Consider the following 12,535-nt stretch of genomic DNA (forward strand, 5'->3'; position numbering starts at 1 on the left):
TGAGAGGAAATATTTTGCACCAGCTTATAATCAACACCAGAGAATAATATCAGAGAAATACCTGAATTCTGAGGCAAAGTTTTGATTAAGTATGCAACAAACATTCCGGTTCCTGACACAGATTAGATATCATGATACATGGAGGATAAATTGTTGAGTATCACAGACACATTATAAATCGCCTGTCCTGTAATATCTGTTTATTTACAGCAGACAAAGCTCCAGTCACAGGAAACCAAACGTTTCCCTCAGCGAGTACTGAGCATTTTCATGAGAGGCATCATGTGGTTTTTACATGATGACACAAATATTCAGCACTGCAGCAGCTATTCCTGTGACGAAGTACAGAAACACAAGGCCCGAGGTAACAGAGCTATTAAGAGGATCTCATAGGAGATACACAAATACCTCCTTTATCTGCTTATCCTTTTTTAAAATCAGTGTTTTTAATTCCTTTGTCATTTCTTTATCCTGTTTCACTTTAAGCCCTTTACCATTTATTTGTCTTTTATTTCCTTTTGGTTAAATATATGTGTCTTGTTATGTGTGATTTTATTGTATGCTGTGTTTGTCATTGGTGTGTGTGTGTGTGTGTGTGTGTGTGTGATTACAGAATGTGGATTTGTGTGTGAGCATAGCTATTTCTGTTCTTTCTTTTGGTTTTCATTTGCTGTTACAATTTCTATCCATATCTTGTTTGTTTTATTTAGTTTGGTTAATTAATTTTTTTTTTTTTTTTTATAACTTTGCTGTGAAGTACTTTTGGCCAGGTGTCACACAAATAAACTTCTTCTTGTTATTATTATTCTTGTTATTATCAGAAAAATATTCTAAGATTAATTCAAAACAAAAAATGCACTATTAAGAAAGGTAATGTTAATATATAGTTAACACTGAGCTCCACAGGAGTGTAATTCTCTGGTCTATATTATAATAATTATTATTTGTAGTAGTAGTAATACACTTACCTGAGCAAAGTAAACCGAGTTAGGCATAAAAGATAGACTATATAAAAGGGACATATAAATAAATTGGGAATAAATATTGGGAGTACAAATTTTTTCAAATAATTATGGGATGTTTCCATTGCAGTACCTCAGGTTGACCACCAGGTAGAAACACATAGAGTTTAAAGTGTGTCGCATTTATTTTCTTCCGCCTGCAGAGTTGCTTCTTCCAGAAGTGTCCCGAGTCCAACTTTACACACCTTCGCTTTGGTTCCACAACACGCGTGTGTGTGTGTGTGTTTTAGCTGTAACGAGGTGACATGAGCGCTGATAACTCTGCTGAAAACGTGTCGGTCCCTTTACGAAATCTACTGAACTCCATTCAGTGCGTCAGAGACCGAGTCCGAGGTAAATCCAACACATGTAGCTCTAAAAACACCGGCTAACGGTCAGCGCTATGCTATCCTGCGAGCTAATGCTAACTAATGCTAACGGGCTAGCATAAACCAAGCTGGAGATGATTTCTGCGCCGTGTGACTTTATTTTGCTTTATTTAACAAAGACAGTAATGTTGACAAAATGTGATTTGTTCCTCTGGCGTGTCTTCAAATCTTTACCCTGCTGAGTATTTACTCAGATCAAACTTAAAGGCCTTAGCTTCGGTTGTACATTACCAATGCTAACAAGCTACAACTGTCAAATTTAAGTTTGTTAGTGTTTTTTGTTTGTTTGTTTATTTGTTTGTTTTGTTTTGTTTTGTTTTTGTTTTGTTTTTCTTTTTTTCAAGGCCATGGCTTACTAATCATACAGATTCCAGCAAACACAGGTGTGTGTTTGGTCTGTCATGGCTGTCTGTCCCTTTTATGGAGATGTTATAACAGATTGGTCATGTTAAATCCTAGTTAGTCTGTGTTGTTTGGGCAGCCTGCGATGATTTTAAACCGAAAATCACACTAAATAATGTCAAATAGAAACTCATCTCACTCCTGGGCAGTCGCTGCAAGCTCACTGGACCAGCAGGTTTTTTTTAAAAACAGTTGCTGATGATGTACACACAAGACACTTAGGCATATCTTAATGTATTAGACAAGTGTTATGTCAGGGATTGGCAACCTTGTGCCATGGGGAGCCGAGAGTCTGCAGGTTTTCATTTCATGTGAAGTGATCAGTTAAATCACCTGGTGGAGTTTGTGCTTGGAATGTAAACCTGCAGACTCTTGGCTCTCCATGGCACATACACTACTCACAAAAAGTTAGGGATATTCGGCTTTCGGGTGAAATTTCAGGATGAAGCTAAAATGCATTATAACCTTTACAGGTGAACTTAATGTGACCTTCTGTAAACTTTTGAATGCACATGTCCAACTGTTCAATGTTTCAGTACTTTTTGCACAAGTTGCTGTTCTCTAACAAGGAGTTTAACGGCAAAATTCACATCAGGTGTTTGATGCTCCAGCTCATCGAGGTCGTATCATTAGGGAACGGCTGCTGGAGACTGGGGTACCTCAGATGGAGTGGCCTGCACTTTCTCCAGACCTGCATCCCATAGAAAACCTATGGGATCAGCTGAGTCGCCGTGTAGAGGCTCGGAGCTCTGTACCCCAGAACCTCAATGTCCTGAGGGCCGCCCTTCAAGAAGAGTGGGATGCCATGCCTCAGCAGACAATAAGTCGACTTGTGAACAGCATGAGACGTCGTTGTCAAGCTGTAATTGATGCTCAAGGGCACATGACAAGTTATTGACACTGACATTTTTTGTTGTGGCTTTTGTTTCAAGAAATTGTTTGAGATGAGGAAATCACCAGTGTATGCTTCTACTTAAATGCCCTACTTTCATGATATAATATCACTGTAGCGTGAACATTTTACATTTTCCATAAATTTCACCCAAAAGCCAAATATCCCTAACTTTTTGTGAGTAGTGTATTTGCCCACCCCTGTGTTGGATCATGTTGCTTAAATGTTAAAAAGTGACTTGTTAAACCTACCTGTTACCAAAAGTGACCCTCAGATGCTCCTCTGGCGGCTCAAGAGAGAGTTATTATCTATCATTTTAGCATCCTGCAGTCGTATACATTGCAATTTCAAGTAAACGCAAATGTTTGTTTAGTGTGTTGTGGCTGTCTGTCCGTGTTTGGAGATGTTATAGCAGATTCTTCATGTTCAGTCCTTGTTTGTCTGTGGTAGATGAGGTCTGGGCAGCCTGCGATGATTTTAAATTGGAAATCATCCCACAGATTCGCAATAGCATCATTTTGTGTCATTTTACACATTGCAGCTGTTCAATAAACTCATGTTGTGATATGAACTAGATATTGTATAGGACTTTGCAGTGTGGTGATATGGCATAAATGTGGACCTTTCTTGTTTTTAAAGGCTTTTATACAGGAGTGATTGTATTTAAGTTATTAACTTGTATTACTGCTCTGAAGCAAATTGAAAAGACAACAAAAGCAGATCTGATGATGAGCTCCCCTTTTGTTGTCTTTTCAACAACCGCTGCTTGCTTCAAACGTCCCTGTGACATTTCCTGCCTGCTTTACGGTGTCAGACGGCTAATGTCTGTGTTCGTTTTCCACCACAGATGGAGAGTCCAACGCGTCAAACGGAGCGTTCAACCTCTCCAACTTCTGGGACAGTTTGAGTTGAGTAACATTGTAATGTGTTTTCTCAGAATCCTCCCTCACCCTCTGAACTGCACCTCAGTCTGACGTAGTTGTGTTTTCCTCCCCTCAGACCAGGCAGTGAAGGCAGTTTCACAGGAAGCCACCAAACTCAGCCTGGCCTTCTCCAAACCACCGGTGCCGTCACAACAGGTCAGAGCTGTGTGAATGTTGTTGTGCTTTTTGTGTCGCGGTTTGATGTTGCTGCTCATGTTTCTCATACTTGTAAATTGTAATACCATCATTTTACCACCAGTCTCTTATCCCTTACATATTTCTTTCTTTCACTCCATCCCTTCTTTCTCCAGGATGGAGAGAAGTTAGCAGAATCCATGCAGAAGAGCATCCTGACTCTGTCCACTGTGTATTACTGGCTACCCAAGAGCCAAGGTAATATGTGCTGCGTTTACATGCACTTCAGTAATCGGGTTATTTGCCTTGTCCGTGCACTTACCTGATTTCTCAACAGCCATGGAAACAAGAACGCCCGTTTCCATAATCAGGTTAAGGCATCAAGAGAACGCTGCTTAGCACATGTAGATTTCTGCTGGAGACACCTGATCGCTGGCTGTGGAAACCCTTACTTGCATTTATGAACGTTTTTATTTTTATGTGTGAACACTTGAAGGAAAAGAGAGTTCATAAGGAAGCTGTACAGCACTCAGGAGAGTAGAAACTTTCTATTTGACATGCTTGAAGATTTATGTCAGTGAAATCAAAGTGACAATGAAACACATCTGCCGCCATCTGCGTCCACCGTTTTGAGCAGAGGGGCAAAGCTCAGGGATATCCGCATAAGAGGCGGGTCCGAGAGCTGCAGCACTGCTGTCGCTATGGTAACGGGCTAGGGGATGTCAGGAGTCGGGCGAAAACATCATTATTGGGAGAGTGCATGCATATGGGCGTCTTGAAAAATCAGAGTAAAATAACACAAGTTAACATGTTATCTGACTTCTTGCGTGTTATGGAAATGGATGAGGTTCATTGAAGAAAAGACACGAGAGAGAGAGACATGGAGCCAGGATGACTTAGGTTGAATATTCAGCTTTACTGAGTCGCGCACCTCAGGAGAAATGATCGCAGTCTCGGACGGGCGGCAGCACAGTCAGTTCTCCCAGCTCTTCCACATGCTAAGAACTTTATCGGTCTCTAGAAGGACACTGAACGTAGATTGGGCCTTATCATGGAGACAGTGAGTCTTTGTAATAGCCGAAATAACCATTCTAGCCTTGGAAGATAGGCCAAGCTGACGCCTCCGCCGTAGCCTGTGTACCAGAATGCTAGATAAAGGAGTCAGGCGCTGTGACCTTACCATACTTAGGATGTTTAGGATGGCCTGGCCTAGTAATTTTCTTCCACACTGCGATAAGCTGGTTACTCACAATAATCTGAGTTTGTGTTGCACGTGTCAAATTGTTTATAAACATATCAGCACTGCATGTCTGCTTGGACGAGCGAACTCAAACAGCCAAGCCTCTTCTTTTGTTGTATTATCAATTGTCTCCTGTCTGTTTTTGAACTTGAATGTTTTAGTTAATGCGTCCCATGATCAAGGCTGAGGTAACTGACTTTTGTTTGGGCTCTGTCACTGGTGATGTCTGAGGCTCTGCTGCCTGGTTGGAGTGAAACTTGGGTGAATGATAGATTTTGACACTGGGGTACCACCAGGCCAACAAGGCCCAAAAATGCATGTTGTATACTGTCATATTAACTGTCTTCTCCTGAATGCCCAAGATAAATTATTCTCAGGGGAGACCATAAAGGCTGATCTTAATTGAAATGAGTGATTGCACTCTGGGTAAGGTGAGACACTGGGACATTTTAAGAGTCTGGGGAACAGGCTAACCACGGTCAGGTGCTAGGAGAGTTGGAAGGAGGACACAGGAGAGAGAAGTCCAATTTAGCCGCAAAACGGGCATTTATTGATTTCCTTTCATGTTTGCTTTCTTTATCGTTCTTGTAAAGGCTTCATTTGTATGTGTGCTGTAACAACAAAAAAAGGAAACAAAAATTAGCCATCAGAACTCATATGCATAATTAACATAACATAGCACTTTGTATCAGCACATTTAACATAACAGTCATAATCTGAATTTTTTGGCCCTAATGGCCTTCCATACTAACATTTCACATTCACACATAATTTACTGTTCGAACAGCACAATCCAACTCGTAAAGTTACATAACTACCACGGCAGCATTAACATAAATTATGAAATTAAATCAATATACTTGCAGAATATATATTTACATATCTACATTACTTCCGGTTACCGGCATCACTCATATTATTGCTGCTTGCCACACTAAGGCAGATGTCGGGGATACAGCCAAGATCAAAGGCAAGGCATGAGAAAACCCACACTCACGTTTGAAGACGCACACAGGATAAGTTTGCAGGCCAGGAGACAGGAGACATGTCGCGATCTCGGCAAACAGTCGGGAGACAAACTCTGGCAACTCGCAGCCAGGTGAATTATACTGTCAGGATAATCAGCTGATCGCCATCAGGTGTGTGCGTTAAGTTGCGCGAGTGTGTTCTGGTTAGGGAAATTGGAAGCAGCATGATGATCTAAGCCAGTTAGTATGGAAGTGAGTGAGGATTTTATACATTAACCTTACAGAATCACAGTCATTATCTCTGACACTGCCGGGTCAAATTTAACAAACCTCTAGGGAAAGATGTGTGTTTTCACTCACATCAGTATCTGCAAATTGAAGTTGATTGGTCCACCACAGCGCCACCAACAGGCCAAGTCCCCAAGCTTCAAGCAGGAACGTCTCATCAGCTGTTCACTTCAGAATATTTGTGTTTCCGGTGTTTCAGGTGTGAGTCTGCGTCGGCAGGTCAGAGACGCCACAGTGGAAGTTCTGGAGGGAGTTGAACAGCTAGTGGAGGTCATACTGAGCTCACCGCTGCAGGGGTACACACACACACACACACACACACACACACTGCAGAAAAGAGTCATAAGTTAACAAAAGGCATCATGGTAATTTCACCCATATAGATGCAGGTGTGATTGTTGTACAACCAGTGCATCAGTAGAATAAAATCAAACACACACACATACAAACACGGGTCTGTGTCACACTCCTGGAAATTTCATTACTACTTCACTACTGTTTGAATTAAATACTGACTTAATTGTTAAGTGCTTTCACCAGATTGACCAGTAAGACAGACCAGCTATAACCAACTGTCAGTTTTTTATTGTTTATTGTGTGATTGTTGTATAAGGTAGTTTTTGGGTCAAAAAACAAGAAAATGTTTTACTGGTGTCATCTGCATTGTTAGTTTTTAGTTTACATTTTGTTTCCACATAAAACAAGCACACTGTCTCACCTAACACCTCAGTCACTCATAATCAGAAGCTGCTCTAAAGTCTCTGTTTCCGCTCTGTGTGTCTGTCCTCCTCGTCCAGTCTGTCTCAGGAGCAGCTCATGTCCACAGGAGGCGTGTGGTCGGCCTGCGACCAGTTTGCCAACCTGCCACGAGGTCAGTCCACAGGCCGCCGCCTTAAAACCCCGAACAGAGATGAGATATGTCAGTTTTCTTAGACATGTAGTGGTATTTACTGCACACTCCCAGTGAAGTCCTTGTTCTTGCAACAGGAGGAGAGTTAATGGATGATGTTGATGTATTACACTCGCAACAAATTTTATTTTTATAAATGTATTTGATAGGGACAGAGCACATTTATGAACATCAGTATAGAATACAAGATGTAAAGAAAATGTATACAAGATGTACATCTGTAGTCCCCAAGCAGGTAACAAAAACATCCACAGCATCAGTAATTATATGCAAAATACAAATATAAAAATTAACAAATGGAAAAAGACAAAATATATTATACATATGTATGTCTGGTTAAAAGTGTTGACAGTTCAGGTTGACCTTGAGCCGTTGTTTGAGATGAGTCTGGATGAGAAAAGTGGGATATGGAGGGCGTTCCCTTACTGCATGTGGTAGGCTATTCCAATATTTACTTTCCTGCACCGGCAGTGTCCACATGTGGTGCGCCTGTTGGCACCACACTGCCCTCTAGTGGTCGCCCTGGTGCTACTGCCACTGTCAGCCCTATGTTTAATAAGTTCTCATCTTGTCTCATTCCAATACCACTATATGGATAAAAATTCAAACTGTCACTTTAATCTGCACTGCACCAATGTAATCATCTGAGTTTCATAAAACTAAGTTGAAGATTAGAAAAACCCTAAAAATAGCTGGAGCTGTAAATGTGAGATTATTTTAACCCGCATTATAGCTTGTAGTTACTAAAACCCAGTGGTGTTCTGTGATGTGAAGTCCAGCCTGTGGAGTGGGACATGGCATCACACATCATCATACAACTGGCATGTATGATGTATGACACATGAGTAAATGATGACACACACACGGCTTCGGCGTTCCCTGAGGCTGGAATGTAAACGGTGATAACAGCAGCGCTGGTAGATTCCCTCTGCAGATTTCCTTAACAGAGAGATGTCCTCGAATGCACCATGTGGAGTTAAGGAGCACGGCTGCCCCACCTCTTCTTACTGCTCACTTTGGTGTGTGTGTGTGTGTGTGTGTGTGTGTGTGTGTGTGTGTGTGTTTTACAGATAACAAGGCAGCAGTGCTGTTGGTCCTGTCCTCTTACATTGGAGTGGTGAAAGATGCCTTGGAGGAGATTGAGCAGGTACACACACACACACACACACAAAGCTCAAGCTACCTGTACCTCTTTTCATCATTAGTCAATCAACAGAGAGTTAATAGATTGTAATTTTGATAGACTGATTTATTGTTTTTGTCATTTATTACACCAGTCACATCAGATTTCAGTTCCTCTAAGATCACTAAGATGCTAAAATTGTCATCTTCCTTTTCTCCCTTCATATCTTTATAAAATTAATGCTTAGGGATTCTATGGGCTGTGATCACCTCCCATGTGCATTTTACTAATGATGAATTGATTAATTGAAAAACTGATCATTATGTTACTCGACAATGAAAGTCATGATTAGATGAGTCCATTATTCTGTCTAAACCTTCCGCCGCCGCTCAACCCTCCAGGCTCTGTCTGAGGCCCACGACCCGTTTGGCGACGTCCTCGCCGACGAGGAGGAGGGGGAGGAGCCTCGAGGCAACCAGGACACATACTGGTCGGAGCGGGACCGGCGCGTGATTGGTCCATGCCAGGGGCTGATGAAGGCGTCTGCGGCGTGCCTGAGGAAGCTGACGGCCGCCGTCAAAGCCAACGGCAACGTCGGCACGGGTCAGAATGTGGCACAGCTGGACGACCTGGCCGACATCACCAAGGACATCAGCCCTGGGTAGACAGACACACACACACACACACACACACACACACAGACACGGGAGTTATCAGTTTATCGATAAATCATGCCTTTATCTGCCTTTTTCCAATATTGGATATCAACATCCACGTCTTCCCTGTGCAATATGAAGGATGATTTTCTGGATTTTCTTTTTTTTTTTTTTTTTCTTTTTTTTTTTTTTATAAGATATTTAATATTGTTTGACAGTATCTCTTTTTTTGCCTGTACAGTTTTTTTTTTTCATTTTTATTCCTGTAGAAATAGATTAACTTTAGTGAAAATTTTCTTTTTTTTTTGTTTGCATTGAAGTTTTCAAATTTTTGAATATCAGCACAAAATACTGGCTATTGGCAGCTTCAGTTGAACAAACAAACAAACAAACATGTAGGAATGAGTATAAGTTGTAAAAAAAAAACATATTTGTTGAACCCTAATTCTGACGCGAAGTTAGGATTTAAATTACTTCAACAGAAATTGTGTTTCCTGTTCTCAATGAACTGACGAGCAGAGCAAATGTGAAGTTGGTCTGACCTGCTGCACATTAAAGCGTTAACTAAGACAAAGTTAAGTTACTTTACGCATTTATGTGTGAACGCAGCAAGGGAAAAATGACTTGTTATTGTGTAGTTGATGAGGTGGAACAATAAATGGATCATGCAACATACAAACATTATTGATACACTTATTTTTCCAACTGAATTTGCACATTGGAGTTCCTATGAGGCATATTTGTTCCCTGCCTTTAGGGATTTTAAAGTCATTTTTATATTAAAGCCCTGAAAAGCATGATTGATTCCTCCTTAATATAAAAGTGTTTTGTGTTTTCCATGGTTTTGTATTCAGTTTCAGTCACAGATATTGGGATGTCACATAGAGGATCATCTCACAGTGTGTCTCATATCACAGCCTGTATCTTTTGAGGTAAATATTGTGATTTATCGTAAAGTGACCCGGTCATTCTGTCTCTCTCAGTGTTGATGACTTGGCCCTGTGTCTCTACCCACCCATGGACTACAGCGGGGTAGACAGCAATGTAAGACACACACACAAAGACACACACACACACACACACACACACACACACACCAGTCAGGCACATCAACACTTTCTTTGCCCGTCCCCAGCGCACAGTCCATCACACCGTGTTGTAGTAAAATACTAAAATGTGTTTTGTCTCCGTGGAAAATCAGTTGATTAATTTTGCCAGACAAAGATTTATCAACATGACCTGTATTTTTGCAACAAGTGGTGGTTTAAAAAAAAAAAAAAAAAAAAGAAAGAAAAGAAATGAAAACTAATCTTGTGTACCGAGGTCGACAAAAATGACATTTGCACAGACTGTAATCGAACACTTTGTAGATTGAATGAAGTCGAAATACGTTTTTTTTTTTTCCTCCACACAAAAGTTAGTGTGTGTGATTCTTTGCTCGCTTTGTCCGCCTCTCTTTCGTCCTCATCTCTTTTCTTGTCACTGAAGTAAAACCTATTTCTCACCCCACAGACGTCTAAACTGGCAGCGCTGTTGAGGAAGGTTCTGCAGATCATCAGGTGAGATCACTGAACTGACACAAACCTAACAGATACACACACACAGAGGTCATTTAGTCAGTGTTTAGTGCGAGCACAGGCTGCGGTGACGAAGCAACACAGACGGCTCGGGGAGTTTGAGGACATCGGAGAAATCCTCCAGTCGGGCTCGTCAGCAGAGATCAGACACAAGCCTCAGTTTTCAGTTTCGGTCTCAGGTTTGCTTTAGTGGCACAGGGCAGCGTACCGTCCATCGTCCAGGCACAGCAGAGACTCAACATTTAGGGCAGAAAGAAAAGGAAAAGAAAAAACAACCTGACAGAGTGAAACAAGAGTTAGAACAAAAGATAGAAATAATACCAGTTATTGTTTGTCAGTTCCACTTAACCTCTCTCTCTCTCTCTCTCTCTCTCTCTCTCTCAGGTCCAGTCATGTGTGTGGGGAGTCAGAGCTGTCCTGGGTTCAGTTCTTAGAAGGAGCCGTTGATCACAACCTGCAGAAAGCCAGAGACCTCATCCAGCAGGACAGCTAGTGTGTGTGTGTGTGTGTGCGTGTGTGTGCGTGTGTGTGTGTGTGCGTCTGTACTTGTACACCAAAGTATTATTTTGTGAGTGTTAACTATGAATGACTGCAGAGGTGTGTGTGTGTGTGTTTGTTCAGTCTGAGCATAAGTATAGCAAATTAAATTCAAAAACACAAGGGAGCTGTGTGAGTGTGTGTGTGTGAGTGTGTGTGTCCCTACCTGAACTCCTGTCAGTCGCCTTGCTATGCAAATCTACATATTTTTCAGTTTCTCTCACACGGAAAGTAATTTATTGATTTCTCTGCCACAGAATCTGCTGGATGCCCATATTTACATTTACAGCTGCATTTCCAAGGGACGTGTTTTGTGCGTGCTGGGTGACTTCATTGCTTTGAGTTTTAAGTTTTGTTTTTTGTTTTTTTTTTACTTTCACTGCCCCTTGTCTGTGGTATAAATTCATCAAGTACATCACACATGGAAACAAACAAACAAACAAAGAAAAAAAAACTACTGAATTTACTGTGGAACTATCCCAACAAATGTTGTTCCTCAGGAAGTTTGAGGGCTTGTATGTTTTTGAAAGTGATTGGCTGTTCTCATTGACATTGACGGCACATAAAATGTAGATGTTTGATGATCAGTTCCTCACATTCTGATGAAAACCCTGTGATGGAGATCCGCTCTGATACAGCAGCGGGGTTTTCTGACCTGACAGTATGAGACAAAAATTAGGCTGATTTTCATGCCTAAAACATGTCGATTTTGAACCGATTTCAACAAACAAAATCTTTAAAGTCACTGAAATGATGTGGAATTTGATGTTACCATGTTTTTCACCTGGTAAAATCTGTCATGAACTGGCTCTTTATTCAATCAGCAATCAATACAGATTGGCAAATGATTATTTACTGATGTGAAAATGTCACAGATCACTATGACGAAGTTTTCTCTGTACATGCCTGAGATTTGCAGAGCTACTTCATCCTTTCAGTTCACTTTGATTCATGAACCATGGAGGTGCAGCAAGGTGGCAACTTTTTTTTTTTTTTTTTTTTTTAGTTTTTTCTTGCCAGCAATATGTAGGCAACTTTCCATTGAAAATCAATAACCATTAATCTTTGGATTGTGAGCTTGACTGACAGCTTGTGACCAGCTGCATTCATGGCATATAGATTTTGCATCAATTAATAACCACTTGAGAGAAAAACATTCACTAGTCAACAAGCAGTAAATACAAGTTGGGTAAAAAGTTTTTTGCAGGGCTCAGATTTCTCCCGCCTGGCATCACGAATTACAACCAAGACAAGTGATGTGATATTCTGCAGTGTTATATCATTGGCATTTCTGGCTTGAATGTGATGCAAATGAAACTTCAGAAAAATTAAAAAAAAAAAAAAAAAAAAAAAAAAAGAACATGTTGAAACAAATTCCTGGCTTGTAAACATTTGCTTTTATTGATTCTCAATAAATTGCCACCAACAATATTTCCAGTCTCTGTCATTTTTCTACAGCACAAATATCAAGACACTTGAAATTGAATTTGTTTT

The 12,535-nt window shown here is 40.8% G+C and overlaps 1 protein-coding gene across 2 annotated transcripts; it reads left to right on the plus strand.

The window, feature by feature from the left end:
* The first annotated feature begins 1,172 nt into the window (after nucleotides 1–1,172).
* ccndbp1 (cyclin D-type binding-protein 1) lies at nucleotides 1,173–12,443 on the plus strand. Of its 2 annotated transcripts, XM_030052201.1 has the most exons (12): nucleotides 1,173–1,355; nucleotides 3,532–3,591; nucleotides 3,684–3,763; nucleotides 3,919–4,000; nucleotides 6,438–6,534; nucleotides 7,036–7,109; nucleotides 8,219–8,295; nucleotides 8,673–8,932; nucleotides 9,911–9,971; nucleotides 10,440–10,486; nucleotides 10,889–11,038; nucleotides 11,102–11,117. In XM_030052201.1, exons 1-11 carry the CDS (start codon nucleotides 1,268–1,270, stop codon nucleotides 10,995–10,997), a joined length of 1,035 nt encoding a protein of 344 aa, XP_029908061.1. In that variant the 5' UTR covers nucleotides 1,173–1,267; the 3' UTR covers nucleotides 10,998–11,038; nucleotides 11,102–11,117. The 2 variants fall into 2 exon arrangements, with proteins under 2 accessions (XP_029908061.1, XP_029908060.1); XM_030052200.1 differs by having other exon boundaries at nucleotides 10,889–12,443.
* Nucleotides 12,444–12,535: the final 92 nt, after the last annotated feature.

Source organism: Myripristis murdjan, chromosome 5, assembly GCF_902150065.1.
Source record: "Myripristis murdjan chromosome 5, fMyrMur1.1, whole genome shotgun sequence".
In the NCBI taxonomy this organism is placed as follows: domain Eukaryota; kingdom Metazoa; phylum Chordata; class Actinopteri; order Holocentriformes; family Holocentridae; genus Myripristis; species Myripristis murdjan.

Coding starts and splice junctions, on each gene's coding strand:
- ccndbp1 (XM_030052200.1), top strand. CDS start 1,268: ATGAGCGCTGATAACTCTGCTGAAAACGTGTCGGTCCCTTTACGAAAT. Junction 3,592..3,683: donor CAACTTCTGGGACAGTTTGA/GTTGAGTAACAT, acceptor TCCTCCCCTCAG/ACCAGGCAGTGAAGGCAGTT. Junction 9,972..10,439: donor ACAGCGGGGTAGACAGCAAT/GTAAGACACACA, acceptor CTCACCCCACAG/ACGTCTAAACTGGCAGCGCT.